The following is a 23,714-nucleotide window of genomic DNA, read 5'->3' as shown; positions in this document are numbered from 1 at the left end:
TTTATTTTCTTTATGATCATTTAGTAAATTCCTCTTAAGCAATATTATAAAAAAAGAAACTGACTTTAAAACAATTTTTCAAGTCATTTACAAGTCATTGGAAAAAGTCACCCAAAAAAATATTTGATTCGATATCACTTCTGCTAAGAATTAATTGTATTGTCTCTTTGACTGTAAAGTAACGTGACATTATAAATGTAAAAATAAAAAGGCATGACATGTTCAAGTCATAGTTATAGATTTTAATACTGGGGGCTGAATTCTTAATGGTGTGAATAATCAAAAAAGAGAGACGTAGTACAACACTCCATTAATATGTCCACAAGGACACTTTGGGCAACTATCATTTCACAATCAAGAAACACAGATTAAGTTCATTTTAGGCAGCAACAACCAGCACAACTGTTACAGCCCAATAGGGGGAGCCGCATCCTTTCCAATCACAGAATGTCATATGACATGAAAAAAAAACCCAACACAACATACAGTAAATGCTAAGAAACTAACAAATGAAACCTCCTCATTCCTCCCATTTGTAATCAGAGTTTATCCAGTAGGTGTATCCAATAAGCATCACTTGGGAGAAGGATCCTGTCCCTATACATGCTGAAGAAGGGCAGCTTGTTGATGAAGATTTGTGTGGCTGGCTCACCCTCTCTCCTCATCCTCCTTGACTTGTCTGCAGCATTCGACACTGTCTACCACTGTATACTTCTCAACCAGCTACATTACACCATCGGACTCACTTACATCACGTTTTCCAGGCAGGTCATTCCCCTCTCCACATCCGTCACTAACCTTGGTGTCATATTTGACCCTCACCTCACCTTTGAGGCTCACATCAAACGTCTCTGCAAAAACTCCTTCCATCACCTCAGAAATATTGCCAAACTCTGACCCTCACTCTCCTTCCCTGATGCCGAAAAGCTCATCCATGCCTTTGTCTCCTCCAGGCTGGATTACTGCAATGCACTACTCATTGGAACCCCCAGCAAGAGCATCCAAAGGCTCCAGTATGTGCAAAACAGTGCTGCTAGGATCCTGATGAGGATCACACCCATCCTCCATTCACTTCATTGGCTTCCCATCTCATCCAGGATTGATTACAAGGTCTCCCTCCTCACTCACCAGTGCGTCCATGGCAACGCCCCCTCCTATCTTAAAGAACTGCTAACCACACAAACCTCATCTCAACCCCTCCGCTCGACCAACTCTCACCGTCTCCACCCCCCCTAGACTAAGTTTCGCACCTTAGGGGACCGAGCATTCTGTTCTGCCGCCCCTCGTCTATGGAACAGCCTCCCTGAATACCTGAGGGCACCACAGACTGTTGAATGTTTTAAAAAAGGACTTAAAACTTTCCTTTTTAGCAGAGCCTATGACCTCTAAGTTGCTATGGACTTTCAGATATTTTTATTTTTTTTCTTTTATTAATGTTTCCTTTTATTGGTGCTTTTCCTGTAGCACTTTGAGATTTGTCTAAATGTAAAGTGCTTTACAAATTAAATATATTATTATTATTATTATTATTATTATTATATTCCAACGGTAGAGCTGTCCTTGTCTTTTAATTTACATAACCTAAGTGTGTCAGATTGCAAACACCTGGGCTTTCCGTATAACTCTGTAAATGTTGCTTTTTTATGGCCGTATCCTTTATATATACACATTGAACAAACTTTTTGGTGGCTTATGGGACTGATTTTGACTGACATTGGAGGTGGCCTGAAATGGCCTCCCTGGAATCACTCAACAAAGTGTCTTCTCTGTGTTTATCCTGGCTCTGCCTCCAGCCTGCGCTCCCAGCCAAAATTCACATTTTGTAAGAAGCAGTCGCTACAGTCATTTTGTACCATCAATGAATTATTTCCCAATGACTGCAGATCCTCTGATGTAAAATGTGTCCATGACACTCATTTATCTGATAATCTTATCCAAAACTGCTGACAATGAACCCTACAGGGCAAAGTCTGTATGAAATGCTCAGGAATTTGTATCATGATTTAGTTTAATGCAGCATAATTATATCAGAGAAAGGATAATAGTAATCACTAGACACTAACCTGCTTCAATAGTGTCAAGCCAATTGTCTGCCAACTTTGGCAACTACACATCTTTTTTTTTTTTAGATGCCATGTTATGTTAGTTCATGATGATGAAAGGATTGGGAACAGGTATTTGTTTTATGAAAACGCAACATTTGTATTCCTGATTAGAACAGATAAGTGATCTGAGCAAACTGTCTGCTGTATGTTTTAAAGATATATTGTTCCATCCAACTGTTTTCCAATATTTACCCTACCAGGTGGGTAAAAAGGATGATTATACCTGACAACTGGGTAAGTTAGAAGACACGGTGTGGTTACTCAGTGATTCCACGTATATCAGACCCACATATCAGTTTGGATTCAAGGGTATATGAGTTCGGGCTTGAGAAATATGTCCTCCACTTTTTGCAACTGGACCTAGCAGTTTTCAGACAGGTTACAACATTTTTAGTTAGCCCTGTCTGCCTCTAAGGAATGAAAGATATTGGCGCCCTTCTTCTAGCATGCATGTATTTTAAATCCCACCTGTGGATATTAGGTTGATGTTTAATAAAGACTATTTCCATTTAGATATGGTAAAAAAAATCTGGACAACAAATTACAAAAGGGAACAATTTACACAGCCAGGGCTCATTAATGTGAAATTACCATTAATAAACGAAAACTTCCGTCATTAAATTAAACTTGGCATGACACCATCAGACAGTGAGGAGGTTTTTTCTTCCCCCTCACTGATTGGTCACACCCCTAAAGCGCTCCTACACTCTCGTTTTCGATTGGTTAATTCGCCTCCTTTGAAGCACGCAAAGCCAGCCTGGCATTGATCGAAACAAACGCCAGTCCAACAGTGACGATACGCCCACCGCATAGACCGATCAGTCGGCTGATGTGGAACCAGTGTGTTCAGGACCAATCAGAGCTCTTCATTTTGACAGGCAAGTTTCCCGCGTGCCCGAGTGACTCGACTATACAAATATATGGCGCGTTCACGTGCGGGGCATGTTCAAGACTACTACGGGATGCAAAAATATCCACAAAATGTTTTTTTTCCTCCGAAAAAGTAAAAACATTTATACTTTTGAAACGTTTTTTTTCCCATTCAAGAGACATATTTGAAAAACAGCATGAAGATCTCTTAGAATAACTTACGTATATAATATCTATACTGTTCATTCTAGAATTCTTTTGGCCCAATGATTAAAATCCCCCCTCTATATTGGGTATTTCATATTTTGAATGAAACAGTGTAAATGTGAAATATTGTACATAAATAAAAGAATAAAGTGATGGAAGAGGTATTCAATAGATGGATATATAGATAGATATACTTAATGATGCTTAGAGAAATTTAGACAACCAGTAGCAGCATACAACTTACAGCAAGAAACATGACATGAAACGGCGGTCACATCTACCATCTAACAAACCCGACCTCTACCCCCTGTCAAGTTAAAACCATATAAACTTCAAAAAACTGAAAAGTACACCTGCCAGAAAATATCGAATTAAATCAAACCTTTGCGAAGAAACACATAAACACTGTAAATGCCACCTTGGTGGAATAAGGGGGTTGCAGCAATTAATCTAAGACCTCTAGGGGTCCAATCAAAGAAGACCTTTATTCACAGTTAGGTGACAACAGTCCTGAACACCGTGCGCTCTTGAACTAAGCTCGCTCTTCTACGTCATGACGCCGGTGCGTGGCCTGACACTTTTCCTGGGCTGCACCGCACGCTCGCCGTTGACAGAGAGCCTTCAGTGAGCCTTGCTAGCTGTCGGGCACTCTAATTCCCACCAGCCATTCAAAACTGAGCAGCTAGCCTGTGATCTGATTTGACACCAGCGCTCGCTCACCTTTAGGGGACAGACGCAGCTCCAAGCAAAGGGCAGCTCGGGACTCGTGCTAACCGGTGTTTTTCGGCAGCCGACAGAAAAAAGGGACGAATATGTCTAAAGACACGGAAGGGAAGAGCGAGAAGATTATGGATATGGAGAGCAAGGTGCTGTGGTACCCGGACTCCAAGAGGAACACACAGATGGATAAGTTTAGGATACAGGTCAACGCGGACTACGGGCTTAATCTTGGTGAGTGGAGAGGAGGGAGGGAGGGAGACGCGGGGACACAGAGAGAGATAATATATGTGTTGGAGGGGATTTTATTGAGCATACGACGCTGGATATTTGAGCTAAAACGCTAAAGCAGTGCCCCCATTTCTTGCTAACGTTATATGTCTAGCTTATACACTGAAGGCTATGTTGTGCATTAGCTCTAAATTACCACAGTCGTTGCAGTGGGCGTGTTTGTGTGTGCAGCCATTAGACAATTTAATGTTCTCAACGTCATTAAACCACGAGCATGAACACATCTCTGCAGGCAGGAATATAAATAAATAAATAAATGAAGATGGCCTCTAACTTGCTCACCACACCCCCCTCTCTGAAAGTAATTAGTTGTTTATAACGCTGCAGCTCGGTGTGGTTCACTCCAGCAAATTGGGGCTGCCATGCGATTAAAGACAGCGGCCTATTTCAATTGTGTCCTTTTTAATACCGTGTCGGCGCCGTTCAACAGGGTTCAGGAGGAATGCTGCAAAACTTGGTCTGCAGGGTGATGAATGAATAGAGAAGAAGGAAAGTGATCTCCTTCTTCTCTTCTCTTCTCTTCTCTTCTCTCTGACCCACTTTCATTTCGTTCCACCAGCATATTGATTAGATTACAGAAGGCTTCCGTTAAATCACACACACACGTCTTATATCTTTTGAAATCCTGCATTTTAAATGTATTTTATTTATTTTTAACAAACAGCCCCCATAAGGAAACATCAGTCTGGTTTGCCTGCAGCTCATAGACACATGCAAGCTGATTAGTGTGATTGTAAAGTAATCCTTGCTTAGCTTTAAAGGGTCAGAAGCTAAATTCTAAATGGATCAGATATTCCGCCAATGAAATGTGTAAATTGGGATTTGGTTGTTTTGCTCTGTACATGCGGCGTCTACTGCATGTCTGTCTGTCTTGGGAGATAGATCCTTCCTCTGTGGCTCTTCCCTGAGGTTTCTTCCATCTTTTTTCAGTATGGCAAGTTTTTCCTCACTTGAGGGTCAAAGGACAGAGGACGTTGCTCACTAGCCCATCGAGGCATAGTGAAATCTGAATAAGGGAGTTACCTTACAGTGTTGATGTATATAGATCAGGTAATAATGTACTGACTGACTGAATTCAACTGTGCTTCACTTTTGACATTCCCTATATAATGTGAGGAGAAAGCTGGAGAAGTTTCATTGGCCAGTTTTCAACCCATGATGCTGCAACTAATCAATTTGCCTGTCTGACGTTTTCATGTCAAATGTGGAAACGTATGTGTTTGAGATGATTGTCATTTATCTTTTTGTTAAAAATCTGTAGTAATCACTGATTCTCTGTCCTCCAGCAAACTACAATGACCTGTACCAGTGGTCGACAGACAGCTACTCAGAGTTCTGGGGCGAGGTGTGGCGCTTCTGTGGAGTAGTCAGCTCCAAACCGTACGAAGAGGTGAGTCCAACCTCTGCTGGTACACTGTCATCTGAAGATAAAAAAAAATACAAATGATAGAAGAGAATGGTGCCAACAAATGTGTGTTTTAGGTTTCAGGAGTGTCTGGCAGACAAAAGAAACTCACAGTAAAGATTCAATGAACCACCTGCATTTCACCTGTTCAGTTTTCTTCAGTCACCAATTAATTTATCACCTAATCTCCAAAACACACTGCAAAATACTGTGTTGAGGTTGACTGTTATTCGATAAAGGCACAGGATGTTTCACTATTTTTGGCGCATATGATTGACATGATTTGAAGCACAGTTTGTCATTTGTGAACGAACCCGCCCCAGAGTTATCTGGAAGGACATGTTCTTAGAACTGGCAGTCTTTACAGCTACAAGGAAGAGCGCGACATGTTGCTGGATTGTATTTTAATGTAAAGCCCTGTTGTGGCCTGACAGTCAGCTTTCTCATCCACACGTATGTAGATATATACTGTCGTGAACATGAACATTGTTTTCTAAATGCTTTCTAAGACCAAAAAACTTCCTTTTCATTTGCTGTGATTTGGTTAAGAGTCTTCCTTTATCACAATTTTCATGGAAAAGCAGTAATCTGATATGAGTCATCCTACATAAGCAGATACATGCACCACTTACCTTTCAATTTTTGAATATAGGGAAATCTCCTATTGATGATACGTCAAAGTGGCCACAAGAAGAGACAAACATGTCAAATTTATTTTGTCTGAATTCCCAATTCACCTCATTTGTTGACATTAGATTTGTACCTTTTTTGTTACCTGTTTTGTCACGTTAAAAAGCAAAAATAGAAATTGAATGAATTATCTTCATATGTGTGTTCATTTATTCATTTACTGCCAAGCCTCCTAATGTTGTTTAGTTCCAGGATATGCACACTTGTGCAGTGATAAAGGGAGTCTGAGCTCAAGGCACGGTGCCATGTTGTCAACACACCCTTTTTGTACACATGGATAACACTCTCCACGTCACACTGGCCACATGTTCTTTTTTTGGTCATATATTTTATGATGCACTTGATGCCCTCAAGGTTTGCAGCCACAGCAGACATCGGAGGGAAGACAGGGAAACAATTAACCAGTTCTAAGTGCTATATTGTGCTATATTGTGCTATATTGTAGGCCACTGGAACAAGTCCAGTGGCCTACAATATAGCACTTAGAACTGGTTAATTGTTTTTGAGTTGCTCCTTCTTTTAAGAACAGCTACACAGTCAGACAATCAGCGTTACTGTTGTAGATGCATATGCTTGATTAGTGTGTGTAAAGCAGTGGCTTTCACTTTTGAATGCTTTTTTTTCTCAGATCCATTTATCTGATTGTTGCCAAGCAATTAAGTTTAAGTCTATTTAATTAAAAAAATTAAATAAGATGCAGCTTCGTTTCTAAACCAACATGGTCTCTGTCAATCACAATGTCCCTCCTGTGTGTGTGTGTGTTCCTGGTGTGTGTTTTATGGGTGTACACCAGGTTGTTGATATCTCCAAACGGATCTCTGATGCTCCAGAGTGGTTTAAAGGGGCCCGGCTCAACTACGCTGAGAACCTACTCAAACACGCAGACCAGGACAAAGTCGCTCTCTACGCTGCGAGTAAGTATATGAAGTGCATGGCGCTGGTTGAAAGCTGTGTGATGTACAGCGATAAGTGATGCACAGTGCTGCACCTTGAACGTCGTCTTTATTGATCAAATCCTTTATCTTTGCAGTGTTGATTCCATGCAGAGAGCAAGCGGTGTTTGTGGCTGCTTAAACTCACATTAGGTCTTTTCTTGCAGTTGAGACCTTTGTCTTAATTGTCGATAAATTCAGACTTGAGCTGTTTCAGAAACGCACACACACAAACCGTTTTTTCTGTCTTTTGTGGGGAAAACCAACGGCATTATTACCGTTTAACGTCCAGCTTCTCTACCAATGTATTTCAGCGCTTAGCCTCTTTAGATAACGCAGCTCAGTGTCATCTTCTGGCGTTTCTTTCCAAGCAGCATAATTGTTGGCGACGCCGTTGCAAAGACAACCAGATTGTTTCTGTTTTTCCACAGAGTAGCAAAACATAATGTTTAAAAAGTTGTGCTTTCCCCCTTCCAGTTCTATATGCCTTAGAGATTGTTTTTTTCTGTTCCCTAAAATGCACAGATTGTGTTTACTCTCTGTTTTGTTTCATCTTCACAATTTCTATTCACAAATCAACTAAGCAGAAGGAAAGTTAGGAAGACACGTAGCAACACAGTTGAGGGTGCATCTGATTACAGAATCGATGCAGCGGTGAGGCTGCACACGTCACTTCTTTATAAGATTTAACCGCTGCTCCCTGCTCCCCTATCTCTCAGGTCTGTCACATACTAATGGGTCTGCCCTTCTTCATTGCGTTATCTGTGTGTATGTAAGGCACACGGACACATACAAACAACCTTCCTCAGGAGCTGTAATGTAATTATGAGAAGGGCCATTGGTCACGATTCTGTGGAGCCACTGTGAATGTCAGGAAACTATTACTTAGACACAGGAGGGTTATTCCTGTCTGTGGCTCTGTCCTGCCTCACTATCATTCTCCATTAATGTCTTCATCTCTGTGTGTCTATTGTTCTTTTTCATGAAATGAATTTCAGGAATTGTGTTGACATCTACATCAACCCATAAATAAAATCACCACTCACTTGTGGCTATGGTGCCCAAAACCTAAAGTGTCCAAACCAATCAGAATATAACCAGGTCTCCTCTGTTTTTCGATTCATTGTTTGTTGATATGTACATATTGGTCTCTGTGCATGTGTCTCACTCTGTGTTTCTGTCTACCAGCGGAGGCAAATGACGAGATTGTGAAGGTGACCTATGGGCAACTGAGGTCCGATGTGGCGTTGTTTGCTGCAGCCATGAGGAAGATGGGCGTCGGGACTGGGGACAGGGTCGTAGGTAAGTCTCAGATTTATTTCTCTTTGTTTTACAAGGGAAAAATAAAGAATGGAAAACATGGCATCGGCATTTTCTATAACTTTTCTTTCCAAAGTGATAGTTAAGATGGTCTCCTTTCGACTTGTTTCTTACGTATTCCTTTGCCTTCCACCAACTTCATCCTCTTCCTCCTTCTTTCTACTTTCTTAGTTAAAAACTTGTTGCAGCATGAGACGGACACTGGCTCTTTCACATTAGCTCCGTGTGTTTTAGTTTGAGCTCACTCGTAAGAAGGGCCGGCCGTCTTGGCACAAGTATTCGCTCTTCATGAAAGTCCCCATTTAGCTTTTCAAAGTTCATATTTATACAAGGAGGAATTGCTGAAAGTGCGTGCTTTCCTGCAAGGCACAATGTGCCAGTACATTCATACAGATCTAAAATTAAAGAAGTATAACCTGCCACTGATCAGCTGTTAGAACTGCTCAGCTAACTGGAGTTGAGGTAGTTTCTGGTTGTCGAACAAAAGCACACGAAACGTCTGAGCTGCACCATTCGTTGACAGGAAACCATTTGTCGGCATTAAGTCAAATGTGTGTATGAATTCTAACTGCATTTATCGTTTTTTTTCTGATACTGTTTATAATCCCACAAGAGGAATTCTTTTTTCTACTCACATTACACACACACAGGCGCGCTGAAGGGGCTGCCTAACATGTTACGGGGCCCAATGAGCAGTGTAAGGGGTTAGTGCCTTGCTCAAGGGCACCCAGGATGCCCAGGATGTGAACTAGCATTCTCCAACTACTAGTCAACTACTAGTCCACATTAGGGCTGCACATGCAGCATATGCCTCTGCCAAAGCAATTTTTTTTTATTGTTTTGTTCAAGTTCTATCATTGGATGAGAAATGATTTTTACAAAAGAAAAAAAAAATAATTTGTCTCCAAGATGAGAGGGAATCCTTTAATCCCTCATGTTGTAAAGTGTTTATTGGGGCCATATCTTTGGCTAGGTGATATGTGATAGCTGCTTTGATCGGCTTTCTAAAACGGAGGCGTAATATTCATCGAGTAAACATGTGACGTGACATGAAGCCTGAAGTTGGGCTGGGAACAGTTGACAACAAATTTGTCTTCAAAATAAGAGCTTTACATTGCACCCCCTTGTAGTTTAGAACTGGGTTCTTAGCGGGGGGCTTTTACTTTGAAAGTAGCGACCATTTCTAGCTTGCGCTACAACAACAAGCTAACACAACGAAACAGCTAGAGATCCAGGAGAAGCTAGCATCTCCCGGATCTCAGCGGCTGTCCAGTTGCTCATCTAGCAGGCGAGGTGGAAATAAGTGTACCCTCTGAGGCGGCAAATTGGCGGACCTAAACAGACTCTCAATTTGCCGCCCTCTGTCTAAAACCGTGGACCTAGCTGCCCAAAAGACGGGCAGATTGGCGGCTTGCTGCCCCGTCTAAAAACGGCCTCTCACTCACTCCTTCCATACACTCAGCTGCAGGCGGGCTTCGTCCGCTGAATCCCGTGTTGTAAAGATGCTTTACCACAGGTTGAGGGAGGAGGCAGCGGCAGTGCTGCTTTTGGGGGCGATTTTGGAGGAGGAAAATAGGAGCATTTGTTTGTGATTCAGCTCGAGATATAAAATGCTTCAGAATCGCTATGTGTAGAAATAAGATCACGTGTATGTGTGAATCGGGATCGCGATTTTTTTAACGATTTTTTGTGCAGCCCTAGTCCACATCATACTTTATTTGGTCCAAGTGGGACTTGAACCGGCTAATTTGTCAGCAGGAAGTATTAAATATAGTTCAGCAAGCTTTTGATTACAGATATGGGCTGTACATGTAGTGTAGTCTATTTCAAATTCAAATTTCACTGGGTTTAACCTTTCACTCTCAGCGGCTTCAGTTACGCAAGGGTTGTTGTCAAATATTTGCGTCTCAGATGTCTGGACCTTCATGTCTTTGAAACATCCTCTGTTTTCTCCTCAAGTTTATTGTAGATGTTTTTGTCTGGATAGATGTGACAGAGAACAGACACAACAGAAAGAGGTATCAAGTGTTTTTGAATGCTGAACTCGAGATAACTGATGAGGAAAAGGGCATCTGGATTGTACTGCTTGTATTTAACTGCACCTTTGGCAAAAAATTCAGATATTACAGGACGTAAATCTGTACAAACAGTATGTAAGAATCACTCTGACCTGAGTCAGCAAATGCTATATTTTTAACTCACCCCTCAGTAGACTAGCTAGTAAAAGAGAACCTGTGGTTGTACGAGACACTTAACTGTTAGGTCTATTTGATAAATTTTTTTTAACATGAACTGACATGACAGGTAAAAAATACATTTCTAAAAAGGAAACCTAAATTCCTTGGCCTCATGTATGCAAAAGGTTCCCTGCTCTTATTTGAAGGCAGCAGTTTAGGTTCATGGCTGCCATTCATGAGCTTTGTATCGAGCTACTGTTCTTGAATGACCAGGGTGTGTATGAAAGTTTCTGTGTGTGTGCTCGAAGGAAAAATGGATATTATGGGAGGGGAATCCATTAGCTAAATGACTTGAGCTCTGTGGGAATTTCATTAGAAAGGCAGGAGGGATGGTGGTAGGGGGCAGAAAGGGAGGAGAGAGCTGGAAAAGAAAAAAACACACACAAGGAAAATGAGCAAAACGCCAGCTATAGGTTTTTTTTGCACCCTTCCATCCCACTTTATGATATTCATTTGTATCGTTTTCTGATGTGTAAGCAAATAAAATGAAATCTCTCACTCTCCTCACGTATCTCAACACAAATCTAGATTTGTGTATTTGGATGTGTGTGCTTACTTGTGTGTGTGCTAGAGACAGAGATGTCCTTGTCCCCAGGTTGTAACTAAAATGTCTTGTCAGTGTCTGTAATCCAGGAGATAAATGAGCACTTAGCTGATGAAACCAACCGAGCTTTATAGCTGGACATGAGCCAACCCAGCACACACACACACACACACACACACACAGACACACACCCACATATAGCATCATTCTCAACATTCGACTCCACCCTCTTATGAAGCTCTTGTGCAGCCTTCACGCCCACCATTCATCCACTGGGGAATGCATATTCTTTTAATTATGTGTCACTGGAAACAGACACTGTGCAATCACAGTGTCATAGTGTTGACCAATATAACTGATATCAATGATATAAAACAAAAATGAAGCAACATTATTAAAACAAATTATGTGTTATAAACACAAGTGGTTTAGAATATAGAAAAAGTGCAGATTATTAAAAGGAGCTGAAACTAAAGAAAACTGTAAACTAGCATGACACATACACACACACACACACACACACACACACACACACACACACACACACACACACACACACACACACACACACACACACACATTTCGGTGTGACACATTGTGGCTTGTCTAGCAGTGTAGTCATGCTAGCAGGAAAACCATGTGGCAGGAAGAGAAATGCATGAAAGCACGAGGCATAAAAGTTACCTTTACAAAATGTTAAATGTTTGATTTAAGAAAGTTGAGAATGACAGTAAATAACAATTTAGTTTTTTCAAACTTCATTGTTCCTCTGTAAAGTGTCTGTAGCAGGTAACGATGTCCTTCACTGACATCTGAAAGACAAAAAAATGACTCCGTCCACAGTTTTCAGATGGTTTATATACTCTTGATACTCAAAGATAGACATAGTCTACTGGCGACCAAACGCGGCCCTTTAACAACCCCATTCTGGCCCTTTGATTATTTTGTTAGTAGGCTAATTAGTACATTTATAAGGGATGTCTGTTGCCAAGCACAAAAAATATATGAACATACTTTAAAAATTTGTTTAAGGAGAAGGCATTTACGAGACTCAAACTGACAATGTTAGCATTGTTTTTCCCCTGAGTGGATGGTCTCATTTGCCCATTGACAGTAAGCGCATCGACAGACATAATGATACACCCTGAAGGGCAGTGAACAAGGAAACTGCTAGTAAGTAAACATGGATATAAAAAGGATTGACAATTAAGTAACAAGAATAATAACATCATAACAGTTAGTGTACCAAATATTTTATGAGGATGAAAAGATCCTCGTATGTAAACCCTATGTGTTTTGTTTAGTGACACTGACATCACCATTTTTACAAGACATTTCCACAAGCCTTTGTGCTAAGACGTGAATTAAAACACGAATTTTAACAACAAGAATACAACAAAGTCATTAAGTCATTTTGCATCTTGTTCTCCAGTTCACTCTCTATTTTATGAATTTGTTTGGTGAAAATACCGTAGCCAAGTTTTTTTCTTTGTGTGGTTATCAACATGCACGCAGACCTAAAAAGTTATCTCTGTGTCTGCAACAGCAGTGTGTTGCTACTGAGTAGAAATCTAATGATTCATACTGTTATAGTTGCCACGGAAGCAGTCAGGCAAGGTGTTGTCATAGGATTATGATCCATGACGCTATCTGTCCTGCTCCGGTTTAAGAAGATAATAATTTATGAGAGTGTCTGTCGGTAAAGCCGGTAGCAGGAAGGTAATCTGTCAGGGCTGAGATGTTATCCAGGCAGGATCAGCTTCCTGGTTACAGCAGGCGTCAGCATAAACAACCAATAAAACCGTGATTACTCACGATTCATTGGAAGTGACATTGTGGTTGCAGCTGACCAGTCAGACTACCAGCTGGGTCACTGTTTTATCATGTTAGATTAGATAGATGTTATTGGCCCGATGTTTAAAGGTAGCAAGTGAGCCTGGCCATTTTATTGTTTAATTATAGTGATGTAATGCAACAACGTACATTTACTTTCAGTAACAAATATTGTATTCTTTACTCCACTACATTTATTTGAAGTTACATTTACTTTCAGCAACAAATATTGTATTCTTTGCTCCTCTACATTTATTTGAAGTTACTTTCCTCTTAAAGGGGTCTTTTGTTAAATATGGCCAAAATTCACTTCAAAGATTATCACCAGAATGGCTGTATTAACACCTGGCATCGCAGATAAAATAAGTAAATCCAGTGAATACGAGAGATATGATAGTATTTCAGCGAGATGAAGTGTCCCTATTCACGCTGAAGAAGATGAACATGAGTGAATGGCAGATCATGGTGAGAATTTCAATGCTGTGCATTACTATGTGGTATTCTTCAGTTCCCATGGTTCATGGTGTCTCTTCCTGTCTCTTCTCTCTCTCTCTCTCTCTCTCTCGCTGATTGTGTGAGTCTGTCTAAGTGAAAAGACTTGTGGTGTCCTTGGGCACCGTTTCCTATATTGATCAAGGAATATATCACAGCAAGACAGCAGTTATGATCTCAGCTCGCTTGTTAGGAATGAAATATTCTCACCGCCCGGGTTGATATTCATCACATCTCTCCCGCCCTCACTTGCTTTTTACACCCTCTCTCTCCCTCTCTCTTTGTCTTCCTCCACTCTTCTCTCAGTGAGGTGACCTACAGCGTGATAGTCTGCAGACGATATGACAGATCCACTTGCTCTCATTTTGCCACTGCTAGATATCACATAGCCAAGATGACTGAAAGTCTAAGAAAACTCCTTTGAAGTCTGTCCCCCAAGTATACTTTATTCTATTCCTGTACATAATAACACATATGTTTCTATGCTATATTGTCTCAAAAGGTGATGTTGTTGTTAATGTATGATGTGATATTTGGGCAACAACCCTGCATAACTTATTTCTGAAAATACATAAATTCTGTGCTGCTAGACATAACTTGATAATGACAGTAGTTATATCTGTCTGTTGATATCATACTCGTGTGAATAAACTGATGATGCACTTATGAACATTCTCTATATGTAGCCATGTTGTCAATTTCTTATATGTATATTTTATACTTTTAGAGATCTGTATACTAAAAATAAATCTTATGGATTGCTGCTTATTATCCATGTCTTCCCTCCTCTCTCTCCCTTCAGGATACCTACCCAATGGCATCCATGCAGTGGAGGCCATGTTAGCAGCAGCCAGCATCGGAGCAATTTGGAGCTCCACGTCTGTCGACTTTGGAGTCAACGTAAGGACTGCACTGTACTGCCTTTGGCTTGTAGTTCTTTATTTCCATGTATTTGATTTATAGTTTTTATTCATCGGCCAATGGGGCATCAACGCTTCACCGTCTAATTGTATTTAGTCATTCAAACTACATTTTGTAATAGAAACAGTTTCAGTTAGAGTTCAGATTTAAACAAAGAATCAGGTCCATCAGGCAAAACATCATGAGTGTGTCCTTTTCCTTGGTCTCTGCTCCTTGTTTCTGGTGTGCTACTGCCGCCTGTGGCAAGTCTGAGAATTACACTTCACTATCGGGGCATGTTTCCACCCTGAGCAGGAAGTTAAATGAATCTATTTTCACAGTTTATGCTTTAATTAGGTTGTAATGTACCGATGTATGTTGTGCATACAAACATTTACTTTAAAACTCATCTCCATCCTGCTGTCTGGATCATACTGTTACTCTGCCATCACCTCCTTCATTCTCAGCTTCCACTAATATTCTGCTCTTGTGCAGTGGTGTTATCTGTACTCACTACACTACAGAAATTATATTGAATCGGAAAGAAAGCAGAGCATAAATACTGGAGAGAAAGCTCAACTGCAGTAAATTATGAATTTTATTTTCCTGTCTTCTTGCTCTGGTGCTCTCATTTTTAGTTAAAACTCTTTATTCCTCTGCCCTAAGCTCTTACTTAATCTCAGAATTCCTCTCCGTCTGACAGGACCATTTCAAATTATTTTTTTCCAGAGCCTTGTGGGTAACTGATATTCAAATATTTTTATTTAATTTCCTGCAGAGTTTTTTTTTTGCAGACTTGAGGGTTATCTGCGGTTATTCCTGCTTACTTTTCATTTTCATACTTTTAAACCTCTCTCTCTGTCTCTCTCTCTGTCTCTCTCTCTTTTTTTTGGTCTCAGGGTGTTCTTGACAGGTTCTCTCAAATCCAGCCCAAGCTGATCTTCTCTGTCGCCGCTGTGGTTTACAACGGCAAAACGCACGACCACATGGAAAAGCTCATCAGTGTTGTCAAAGGTTGGCACCCACAAAATGTGTTCGATTGTACAAAAATGTAGTTAGAAAGTCTGCACCCACTCCAGGATTGGTTTTATTAAAGAGACAAGTACATTTTGCTTCCTCAACTAATGAGTGGTAATTCTCATGTTGTTAAAAAAAGGTTTTGACCTCCTTACAGCAATTAAAAGAATTTCTGCTAAAAAGTAGAAAGATAAATTAGCGTTTAGACCAGCAGAGTACAATATATGAGTTTCAACAGTGTTCCAAATGAAACTGTCATAAGATTTAACATATAACAGACGCTAGATAGATTTAAATTACGAAGTAGGATCTCTTCATCTGCTACCACAGGATGTCCACAGAGCTACTAAGGTTTTATGAATCCCCTACAAAAGTCTTGTGTGAACAAGAAAAAGAAAATGTGGTGTTTCCTATTCTTTGAAATGACAATGGGATTCATCTGGTAACTCTCTTAAGTCTGAAGAAACAAAACAAAGCATCAGCCTCACACTGTCTCTCTCTGTAGGTCTGCCTGACCTGAAGAAAGTCGTGGTGATTCCCTACGCTCGCTCCAAACACGAGACGGACCTCTCCAAGATCCCCAACAGGTACCTGTCTGCAGCTACAGCCACACTGAAATGTTAAGACTGAGGAGCTGAAATAGATACGATGTACTTTCTTCCCCATATATTGTAGCAATCTCTGACTCATTTTTGTCTGGTTTTTCTTTTTCAGCATATTTATAGACGATTTCTTGGCGTCTGGTCGTGGCGAGGGTGACCAGTTTCCTCAGCTTGAGTTTGAGCAGCTGCCGTTCAGTCATCCTCTGTTCATCATGTACTCTTCTGGCACCACGGGAGCTCCTAAATGCATGGTCCACTCTGCCGGGGTAAGAAACACGCTGACCTCCATTAAACCGAAACCACATTTATTGATCCCTCTGATTTTCCTCCTTAGTTGATCTGGCACAAACGCAATTTGTCATACACACACACACACACACACACACACACACACACACACACACACACACACACACAGACACACACACACACACACACACCACTGATCATTTTATAAATGATTACATTATGTAAATTAGGAATAAAGGAACACATTTAGAATTTGGAACAAAGTGACACTTTTGTTGCTGTTTTTGTTTTTTGGAAACCACAGCTGCATCACCCCCCTACACACACACTCATATATATATACACATACACACACACACACTGGTCCCATCTGTTTGCAGAGCTCTCCTGGATGGGGCCACATGTACAGTCTCTGTGCACACCATTCATATTTATACGCGTGTGGAAAATTTGAAGTGGAGGTGATGTTCTCTCCAAGGCCCTCGTTATATTTTCAAGATGAAGGACAGGAGCAACGGGAAAAGAAGTAAGAGAAGAAAATGGTTAGAAATCATTAATTGAAACCTAAATTCTACCGTTGAGAAAGCAACTACAGAACAGCTCATCACAAGGTCCAATTCTAGCTGTTCTGGACCTTTTGATCATATCGCATGATCTTGATCAGCAGATGAGAGTGTGCTCAGTTTTTATGGAATCATAGATGTTTTGAATGTTTATTTTTCCCCAAGCATTTCAAGGGATTAGTCACTTTTGGCTTAAGAGTTAAAATTTTAATTAAATTATTTTTCTTGGAAAGGAAAGATGAAAAACATTCATTACCGCATCCATTTAGTAGCTTCTCTGGAGCATTTAACACTGAATATGTGATCCTATTCTTAAAAGCTAATGAAAGCACCCATTCCTTTTAATATTACATCCGTCATGGTTCACACACTTTACACATCAGAAGTAAAACCACTGGATTTTGATGTAATCATTCAAGACATGCAAAATCTGTAGTGACAGCCGTGCCTTTATTCTCATTCTGTTAACAAATCTTGCACATACGTCTGTCATTTAGGTTTTTGTCACACTTTCCACCACAAGATGGCAGCAAACCTCCATCGGCACATCTTGGAAAGGTTATTGGCTCTCAGGAGAGTGTATAAATGACATTTTGTTTTTACATACCACATCTGAGTGAGTGAGAGCCTCAGATGAATGTGTGATTTCAAAAGGACCACTGCACTTTGAAGGCTGAAACACTCAACATTCAAAAATGGGTTAGCACACTCAAACAAATGCATTCATACTTTTTTCACAAATCATTCACCCCCCCTTTTCGCTTCACACACACCTATTGTTTGTTTTCTCTTTTTGTGATTTGCCTTATCCCTCCCGCCTCCTCTCACATCAGCTCTTCTGTCCCTAACTTGGATGCATTTTCTCCTTTTTTGTTCCCACTTACTTCCAATATTCTCATTAAGTTTTTTTTTTCCGTGCTTTACTTCTTCTCATCTGTAGCTCATTTTTCTTTCCCCTCTCTTTCTTTTTTGTGCCCCCTCCTTCTCCCCCCACGCTGCCGATAATTGGACAGTAATGCGATGGTGAAAACAGTCCACATCGTGACGCCGGCAGTCCTCCTCTGGCTCTACCAATTAGCCCCGGCACTGTTTTGCTTTCTGCTTTGTTACGGCACTGTTAACATGCTGTCAGTAGCACGATGGCATGCACCAAAGGACGGGTATGGCAGCTGAATCCTGCCAAAGATTACATGCACACACGTACACACCTGTTTGTGCGAACAGAAACCTACGCATGGGCTCAAAACTAAACCCCCCCCCCCACACACACGGTCTCACACAGTCACACACACTCAGTTTATACGCACCACCAGCGATAATAACCTATCCAACTGTGATGGGTTGGTGACTGTGGGAGAATTCACACTTTACACAAATTGCCTTTTTCGTCAAAGGAAGTGCTTGCGTGTGCTGTGTGTGGTAGTCTTGATCAGATGCTTATTTCGGCAGTACTGAGAAGAGGGTTTTGAAATATTTTTTCCAGTTGTTTACGAGATTTTTCGTTAGGACTTGAAGGTAGAGCACTTAAATTACAGCCTGGTTATTCATCAGCAAAGGTCTTTTAATTTTCACAGTCGTGATTAAATACTCAACAAAAACATTTCTTTATCTCTCCTATTTCTCTTGCTCGGCCTCTGCAGGGCACGCTCATCCAACACTTGAAAGAACACATTCTCCACGGCAATATGACCAGCAGTGATGTCATCATTTACTACACCACGGTAGGTCCAGAAACCTTTTTTACAATAAGAATGCTCCTGGTTTCCAAAATGTTGAAGTTGTCTCATCTTAGACACCAGCAGGAGCCGAGTGTTAGGTGTTGTTGTGGGGTATTTTTAATCATGTGGCTGGTTACAAGGACACACACACACATACAGACAAACCGATCTTGTCTAATGAGCTGCACTGAGCGCTGAAGGTCAGAGCTGTGCATAATTTTTAGCTATTCCTTGAAGACCCGAGCTCCTTTTGATTATAAACACCAAGGAAGACCATTTTACGTTCATTAAGGCTCAATTTTTCATGTATTTATGTGTTTTACACATGATTAGTTGGGAAAAAATAGACAAACGCACATTTTCATGATTTAGACATTGATTCTTTCAAGCATTGCTGTCATACAAGGAGGTTTTAAGATTATTGCAATTAGATACCTCCCCTCTTAAAAATATAAGAGTGCACAATTGGCCTAATCCTAATACACTCTTGGCCCTACCTCTCCGTTTTGGGTGTTCACCACTAGGGGTAATGTTTCCCAATTCTTGTTGTGAAGCGGGGACAGGGCGAAAGGTTAGGGCTACGTGACCCTCATAAAAAAAGGTTTTACCGAGAGAGCGAAAATTACAAAAAAATGTGTCCTACCACTGACTACTGTACAAATTTTCTGCCACTATAAGGTGCCATGGGGTACACCTGAAGGGGTTGGAACAGATCATGTTACATTGTTATTGCTGATTTGTTCATGACAGTCTCACATTTTGACACAATTGTTGCATTGGTCCCCTTTCATGGTATATGATGTTATTTACAGTTGGGAGGAGGTCTACATTCTAGCATCCGAGTAGTGTTTTAGTCTGTGAGATAGTTTTGGTAGTAGACCTTTATGACGCTGTTATTTTTGTGTTTTAGCCAACAGTCAAAAAAGAATGCATTGAAGTTACAATGATATAAATAAGAGCAAATCATTAAATCCTCACATTTCAAAAGCTGATATTTGTTTCTTAATGCCTATATTGATTTTATTGATATTAAAATGTCAGCGTTATTTTGCAGTTATTGTTATTATGTTACACTGCAGGTTTTTACAGGCAACAAACACGACTACATATACACACCCACTCATTGTCTCTGCTCACATCTCCCATGTGAATATTTCTCATTTTTGCTTTATGAATAGTTGATCAGCATTGTTGGTTTTCAATCAAGGAATTGATTAACTGACTAATTGAAGCTGCATGTGTCATACGCTACATGCACACTGTATTCTGCTCTGCAGTCAATTGTCTGAAGCTCAGCAGGCGGAAAAAATGAGAAAAACAATCATGTGAACCTCAGATACAAAACTCAAAGTCCACAGGAGTTCTCAATTTTTGCTACCAATTTACCCATGTTGATGAGAAAGGAGTGTTTATACCAGATAAACTGACCGCTGTGTTTGTATCTGTCTGTGTGTGTGTACATGCACATTGTCCTTAGACCGGCTGGATGATGTGGAACTGGCTGGTGTCCGCCCTTGCAGTGGGAGCCTCAGTGGTTTTATATGACGGTTCACCACTAATGCCCACGCCCAATGTGCTGTGGAACCTGACAGACCAGCTGGGGTGAGTTAGCCACACACTCATGCACAACCCCACACACACACACACACACGCACACACACACACACACACACACGCACACACACACACACACACACACACACACCACACACATACACACACACACACAAAACAATTGTTTTGCTGTTTGATGCTCTTCTGCTTGAAATCGGTTTTTATTTTTAAGCCCCAAATTTAGATTGCCCTTTGAAAACATACTCCTGTTCTGAAAGTGTTCGTCACCATTTCTATTATTTCTTTTTGCGAGCGACAAAAAGACAGACATGGAACGTACAGACACAAACAAGACAATGACATGAAGAAAGATCTGGTTATACAGACAGAGTTTGAAAGGGAGTGTCAGCTAAGGGAAAGGTTTTCCCCTGAGAATTAGTTTTTAACCACAGAATTGATAATGTGTTTACCTAATTGACAACTTGCACACAAGAGCAGACCCTATGAATAAAGATTTTCTGCTGTTTATAATGCTAATCAAGAGTGGAGACCCTCCTCAACTGATCATACAATAAACATTTTTTATTTACTTACTCATTTATTACCCCCTTATTTAAATATGAGGAAAGACGGGAAGAAGATTTTAAAACGATGGCTTTGCGGGGGAGGAGAGGAGAGGAGAGGAAAGGAGTGAAAATGGGGAAATCAAGTATAGAGGGGGTAATGGAGATCATGTTGCTTCATGTATACACTATAGATAAGTAGGGCTGTTATTTCGTGCGTAGTTAAAAAAAATCCCAATGGAGAATAGGAGCAGACTTTTCTGAACTTGCCAAAACTTCTTTCCAAGTCTCCAGCCAGAAGCAAGTAATGCAAGAGTTTTGCTGGATGTAGTAAATGTATTGAGACAATACAGTATACTGTTTCTCATCACTCTAAAAGAAATCAGTCTCAAAGGCACTCCAACTCCTCAAAAGATGAGGTGCCTCTTTGTTATTTTGAAAGTGCACTGATGAGTTGTGTTAGATCCTCATAGGCATACTTAAAGTCAGCAGGGTTAGCCATCCCTGAAGCCTGTTGTCATTCAGATTGATGGCGGTGCTTGAAATCTGGATGAAACAAGAACTCGGGTCAAACTTTAAACCAGCCAGGACAGCTGAAACCTTGAACAAAGATACAAGACTTCACATATAGCTGACTGTAAGAAAGGATAAGATATCCACCCAAACTAGCAAGTTAGGCTCTGTAGTCCACACTGCATGTCTCTACCTCGGTGCAGCAATTTGCACTCATGAGCGTGACAATAGTGTGCTGCACTTTTTCTACTTCTTCTTCTTCTCCTTCTATTCAGTGGGGGATTACTGGCCAACTTAGGTGCGTATCACTACCTACTGTATCGGAATGTGTAGATCAGGGTCTACCCAACTTGTGGTCAGTGGGCTAAAGTTGGCCTGCCATAAGGTTAATTTTATTATTATTATTTTGTTTTTAAATAATTTCAATAGTGCTATTATTTTTTGTAAGGTAAAATGCTCTTATTTATAATTTTCATTATCTAAACATGACTGACGGAGTGATTCTTCATGCAGGAAGTCAGACAGTTAAGGGAACTTGAGACTAGTTATAATTTGACATCTTGTACAAAAGTGAATATAAAGTAAAAAAAGTTTTGGCCCCACCGGTGTAAATGCTGCAATTTTTAGATCAGTGAAAGCATTTTGACACTGTATTATTGGTTCTATTTATCAGCTATAAATTCACAAATACCCGGTCAATAATTCTTGGTCTGATATATGTCATGCATCACAAACCTCAAGTTTACCATCTTGTCCAGAGGCTGTTCAAACTAGGATGGTACACATTGTACAAGACAGGGGGACACATGTGTCCTGATTCACTCCTTCAAACACATTTTCCCAGTAAGGAAACAGTAGATTTTATCAATATCAAGTTTAGTCTTATGATACCAGCAGTACTGTACATACTGTATAAAGAAACACCTATGATTCAAGAAGTATTTTTTACCAACTGTAGGTTCACATTTCAAAGTACAGAGGATATCATCCTCTCTCTCCTATCACCATCACCACCGCTATCACCATCACCATTGTAAACAGCAGATGCTAAACCCCGTATTGATCTTCTATTGTCTTGTGAAGAAGGTAAGAAGAAAGAGGAAATGTTCAAGGTCAATAATGTTTGAGTGTGAATGTGTGCAGGCAGGAAATTGATTGTTTCAAAATTTGAGAAGACAGTGAGCGTATGTATTTTCCACACATTCCATTGTTTACTTCTGTGGACGAAAATGGTTTGTGTGTGTGATTTTAAATCTGAGACGTCAAGACATTTTCCTGTTTTTTTTTTTTATCTTCGATCAAATCCTTATATTCTGTAGAGCATTTTAATTAATTTACTCAATCATTCATTTTGTTTGTTTCAATTGAAATATAATGTGTTCTTTGCTTCGTTCAAAATTGTATTCAAAAACTACTTTGTGATACGTTTGTCTATATAGGAGATGTACAAAGAGACATTTAAGTAGTCAATATTGCATTAAATTTGGATTCAAATACTGTGACGGTATGACTTAATCATCCATTTTTCATTACCAACAAACACATTTAGTTATGCCCTTAAGTTTTTAATCAATTACACACTAGATATTTTAAATACATCACTGTAACAAGAGGAATTTGTGTCATCTGCGAACAAATTCGACATTTCACAAATATTACTTAATAAAGGGGTGGAGGACGTCCTTGCAGAATTCTTTCAGAACCTGATGTGTCCTTGAGCGACCCAGCTGTAGAGCCAGAAGTTGCAGATTGTGTTATACGAGGTAGCTCCTGGGTGTCGGTGTGCGCGGTCAGTCAGCCTGTGGTTAAATGTTGACAAAAAATGCACTGTGTTCAGCAAAAAGAAGACCCTTTAAGGCATTGATACCACTGATTTGCCTTCAGTGCAACATAGATGGCATATTGCCTTCAGCAATGAGGGGAGCAATGGGCAGAAAGATTTGACACAGATGGGGAGTAGTGGAAACTTTTGAGCCAGTGTGCCAAAAAGTACTTCCACTGCAAAAACATAGAACAAGAAGTGTCAGTAGATCCCAAAGCTAATGAGCTACTTGTCAATTGAACTATCAAATATATCAGGATATTTAAGTGATAATTGGTTCTTTGGTAGAGTAGAGATAGTTCCGATTTCTTAGATATAATGCTTGGCCAATATCTACATCATCGTTTGGTTTGAAGTAGCTGTTTGATTGGGATAGCTGCTCTCATCTTTCAACCACACCGCTGTTTTTTTTTCCCCCCAAAAAAGAATTAAAATGATGAATGGAAAATAGAGTAGACAAGGCTAGAATACTATTTTCATTACACACATAAAGGGATGCAATAGAGGGCTGTCACTGTGTCAGAAAGACGGATGGAAGCTTTTAAACCGTATGAGGATTTCTGAACCAAT

General features: G+C 40.3%; 1 protein-coding gene across 1 annotated transcript in view; it reads left to right on the top strand.

Annotated features, from left to right (window-relative positions):
* Positions 1-3,762: 3,762 nt before the first annotated feature.
* The window catches only part of aacs (acetoacetyl-CoA synthetase), a 36,593-nt gene continuing 16,641 nt past the window's right edge, over positions 3,763-23,714 (top strand). Inside the window, exons 1-10 of the mRNA XM_030417565.1 lie at positions 3,763-4,133; positions 5,477-5,580; positions 7,079-7,199; positions 8,406-8,519; positions 14,446-14,543; positions 15,443-15,557; positions 16,066-16,147; positions 16,275-16,428; positions 18,615-18,695; positions 20,170-20,294. Of these exons, the coding sequence (XP_030273425.1) occupies positions 3,995-4,133; positions 5,477-5,580; positions 7,079-7,199; positions 8,406-8,519; positions 14,446-14,543; positions 15,443-15,557; positions 16,066-16,147; positions 16,275-16,428; positions 18,615-18,695; positions 20,170-20,294 (1,133 nt within the window). The 5' untranslated portion in view covers positions 3,763-3,994. The remainder of the gene's footprint in view (positions 4,134-5,476; positions 5,581-7,078; positions 7,200-8,405; positions 8,520-14,445; positions 14,544-15,442; positions 15,558-16,065; positions 16,148-16,274; positions 16,429-18,614; positions 18,696-20,169; positions 20,295-23,714) is intronic.

The sequence above is a fragment of the Sparus aurata genome, chromosome 5, assembly GCF_900880675.1.
Source record: "Sparus aurata chromosome 5, fSpaAur1.1, whole genome shotgun sequence".
Lineage (NCBI taxonomy): Eukaryota > Metazoa > Chordata > Actinopteri > Spariformes > Sparidae > Sparus > Sparus aurata.
Note: the sequence above shows the minus strand (reverse complement) of the source record. Positions and strands in the feature narration are given on the sequence as shown.